At 39.6% G+C, this 4,119-nt stretch overlaps 1 protein-coding gene across 1 annotated transcript in view; it reads right to left on the reverse strand.

Moving 5' to 3' along the window:
- Positions 1-535: 535 nt before the first annotated feature.
- The window catches only part of F5 (coagulation factor V), a 67,760-nt gene continuing 64,176 nt past the window's right edge, over positions 536-4,119 (reverse strand). The window contains exons 24-25 of the mRNA XM_055624437.1: positions 2,143-2,325; positions 536-1,147 (exon numbers count right to left, since the gene is read on the reverse strand). Of these exons, the coding sequence (XP_055480412.1) occupies positions 1,001-1,147; positions 2,143-2,325 (330 nt within the window). The 3' untranslated portion in view covers positions 536-1,000. The remainder of the gene's footprint in view (positions 1,148-2,142; positions 2,326-4,119) is intronic.

Raw genomic sequence — 4,119 nt, forward strand, 5'->3', positions numbered from 1 at the left:
CTATGCCACACAGTGCCAGCTTTTGGATCAAGCTAAGGCGCATGACCAGCTCTCTCCAGGTTAGTATTACTTTTATTATTAACGTCTGATAGCTAGTACCTTAGCTACCTGCCCTAAAACAAGACCAATACAGATCCACAAGTCCAACTGGGATGTGAAAAACCCGCCCTTTGCTCACGGAGAATCAGCCCTTGTATGTGGGCGTGGGTGCCCAGCTGCATGCACTTAACATACCGATGTAGCCCCTCCCTCCTCTCCTCCTGGTCCCACCCTCTCGCCCTCTCTTCCTCCTCTTCCTATCTCCCTTCCCCTACTGCTCCTCAGAAAAGGGAGTCCCTCCCGCCAACCCACCTCAACAAGTCAAGTCGCATCAGGACTGAGCTCATCCATCTTCTTCCCCTGTGGCCTGGCAAGGCAGCCCGGCTGGGGGTTGGGGGGAACCCGATCAAAAAGCAGGCAACAGAGTCCATGTCAAAGACAGGCCCCGCTCCCCTTAGAAAGAAAAATATAGGAATGAAAGTTTTCTAGGTCTATGGACAGTTTCCAAAAGTAATATTTCTTTTATTAATGTCTACAGGATTTGAAAGAGCCACAATGAATCATATTGTTCTATTATATAACTATTACTTTATATAACATCTTTAATCAGCATGACAGTCATTTTCTCACTGGTTCTTAATATTTTCCCATCTATATTCAAAGTAGTGAAGAAATAATAGCCTCCATCTTACTTAACAACAGCTATAAATTAACATTGAAAAGCTTCTTATATAAACTTTATTCTCTATTAGAAAAATAGTAAAAAAATTTGTTAAGATTTAAAATAGCCATTCCATATTGCCTGCTTTAAATGGTTTAGGCCTTAAGGAGTTTCTTAAATTCCTTCTTCCTTCCTTCCTTCCTTCCTTCCTTCCTTCCTTCCTTTCTTTCTTTCTTTCTTTCTTTCTTTCTTTCTTTCTTTCTTTCTTTCTTTGTTTCCTTCTTTCCTTGGTATTAAATTCTAGTAAATGTCACAGCCAAAGAGTTCCAAGCGAAGTGCAATACTTTGGTTCCATGTTTTAGGAATAACGCGGATAAATCTAGAAATAATGGGTGGGTTGAAAAAATTCTTCATATGTCCTTTGGTATTACTATTTCCTTCAAAAATCTGAAAGGAAAGCACAATAAAAATGGTCAGTATTTGCATCATGGGCATTAATGGTTACCAAAGTCAGTCATCACCTTTTTTTTTTTTAAACCATTCTCAGTATATTATGAAATCACAAGCCAGACAGACGCCCCCTTAAATATGCTCATTTCTCAATGACATGTGTCAGATTAGGAAAAAATAAATGAGGCAGACAACCGAGTGTTTGCAAAACTACTCCTTCAGCCTCTTTGTCACCGCGTGACCTTGAAGAAGTCACTGTATTTCTTTGCACTTCCCTGCCTCATCCCCAAGTGAGAATAATAGAAGCTTCTCACAAGTTGCACAGATTTGAAAACGTGTGTAAATACATGGCAAGTGCCTAGTAAGGGCCATAGAGTAGATGCCAACAAATAACTTGCTATTATTGACATTTAAAAGAAAAACGACTGTTGTTTGCTTTTTTTAAATTTCTCCCTTTGGGCATATGCTTCTGCTGAACTGTTCATGCCCATTTTTGTTTTCACACTCAGGAAGTTCCCTGTGATTTACACGCACAGCAGAGGTGAGCCATTATTTCTTTCTGATCACAGGGTTCCCTGGTGTGAGAAAAGCCTGCTATAATGAGATAAAAACACCCTGCCGGGGGTTTAAAAAATTAGAAAAGGACACATCAGTTGTAGCACTTGATTAGAATTAGTTCCCCTCCTCCTGTTTGTTTTTCCTACTAGTTTTAGCCCAGTTCCCATTCCTGGATTGCTAGACACATTTCCTTGGGTTTGCTTCTGGTGGCATTTTTAAGCCACCTGGTAGGAAGTAGAAGGCCTTAGGAACGTGATGGAGTGGTTAATCTCACTAAGAAGAGTAGTCTTCCCAAATGCAAACAGGGGTTTGTGGTCTTTGGGAAGACTGGGGGAGCCGTACATAATCAGCGCTGGCAAATGCAAGATGCTCTTGTTTCTCCTCAGGAACCGGTTTCCAGATAGCTGTCACGTCACTGACACAGCCTGGCGTACCTTGTCCACCATGGAGGATTTCTGCCGGTAAGGCTTCCATTCTGTGCCCTGATTGCTGAACTGGATGCTGTAGCTTTTCACATACATCTCCGAGTTCAGGGACTTGCAGCCCTGTGTTACAATGGCAGTAATCTTCTTGACTTTGAGCAGATCAATTTGCAACCACTGTTTGTTATTGTTTGCCTATGAAAATGATAAAACGAAACACTGGAATGAGGAAGATGTTAAAGGTTTCTTTTTGTTATGAACAAGATGTTTTAGAAACGCTTAAAGCTTTTCCATCTCCTTCCTTGGGAGTCAATTGTCTTTTAGAAAACTGGCCCTGTGATTTCTTGTTTGTTGTTATGAATCATGATGGGGAGGGGAATTAAAAAGAGAGTAATAGAATATATATGACCGAGGAAAGCAATGCTGAAGGGACATGACTAAGAACAAAGTATAATGACAAAATGCCACAATGAAGCCCATTACTTTGTATGCCATCTTACAAGATTTAATTTCTACTGACGTGTAATTATTTGCTTGTTTATGTCCTTTGCTGTTCCTGGGTGAGAACTTATTTATTTTGATTTCTTGGTATTTATAGCAATAAAAGGTTCACAGTTGGCATTTAATAAATAGCTGCATTTAATAAATGTAAAAATGAATTTTACTTTGAACAAAAAGAATAAATTCTCAAATTATTTGAAAGTATGTTCTTAAGCAAGTTTGTTTAAATGCTATCATGATCCTGCTTCAGGGCTGTCTGAGGAAGAATTGGGTGTCTGCTTGGGGAATGTCACAGTGATGTCCTCTGTCTAGCCTCACAAAAGGTCTCATTGTATTTGGTGACACGCACCTGAAGAAAGGTCAGAAGGACTAATGTCTGGAGTAGTCTGGGACCAATTTCTACCTTTGGGAGATACATCATGCCCTACTGTTCTCATACAGTTCTGTATGAAATAGATGCTGCTGTATTTCCTCAAGGTCATTTGCATTTGTATGGGCATATGTGTGTCTGTGTATATGAATATACATCTATCTATTTAAATGATGTAGGTTTTTTTAAAAAAGGCAATTTGATTGAATTAAAGGGTTAAAAATTTGTTAACTTTGTGAGGCCCTCTGTGTGACATCTTAGAGTGACTTAAAATCAAGATTGTATCAGTGACACAAGATACAGTTGAGGGGTTTCCATACAGAACACTTGGCAGTGGGTAGATTGACTGTGCATACCTATATGTGTCTGGCTTTGATTTTTCAGCCTTCCTAAAGATCAAGTAAAGACATTTTATGCTAAGACAAGGTTAGATGGAATAGAAATTTCTCACTGAGAAATTCAGATTAAAAATGACATTATTAAAAACCAAAGTTAGCATTTCGTTTGGGGTGGGCTCGGGGGTGTGTGTGTCTTAATTACAATCCCAAAGACTAAAAGCTCACTATACAGAAAGGATTTTTTTTTTTAATTGTAGAATAGAGGGTAGGGCAACAAGATTTGCTATGTACAGGTTTAAAGGGCTGCCTGGGAAATAACTATATGGCGTTTTTACTTATTATTTATATTTTATGTAAGTATGTAATGTAACATTATTGTTTTAATTGTTTTAGCTTCTCTGGGTATCAGTTTTCGTCTGCAAAATGAAAAGTTTGGGCTGCTTCACACAGAAGCACACAGACGACTGGCCTGAGTATGGGGAGGATGGAATTCTAGCCAGGATTCTGCATCAGCACTAAGCTGAGACGATTTGTTCTGCATTTAAACTTAGATGGAAGATTTGGACCAGATGCGTCATTATAAACTCCTGCCACTCCACCACGCTATGACTCCATGATAGCCCAGAATGGGCTTCACAGCGTAGATACTGACTCCTAGGACACTGTGTGGGGCTCATACATGCCACATTTTTCTCTTCTTTCTAGTGGCCTACTCAGATTAGAACCAAGATTTACACACACACACACACACACACACACACACACACACACACACACACA

This window comes from Psammomys obesus, unplaced genomic scaffold (genome assembly GCF_907164565.1).
Source record: "Psammomys obesus unplaced genomic scaffold, mPsaObe1.curated_primary_1811, whole genome shotgun sequence".
Taxonomy (NCBI): Eukaryota; Metazoa; Chordata; class Mammalia; order Rodentia; family Muridae; genus Psammomys; species Psammomys obesus.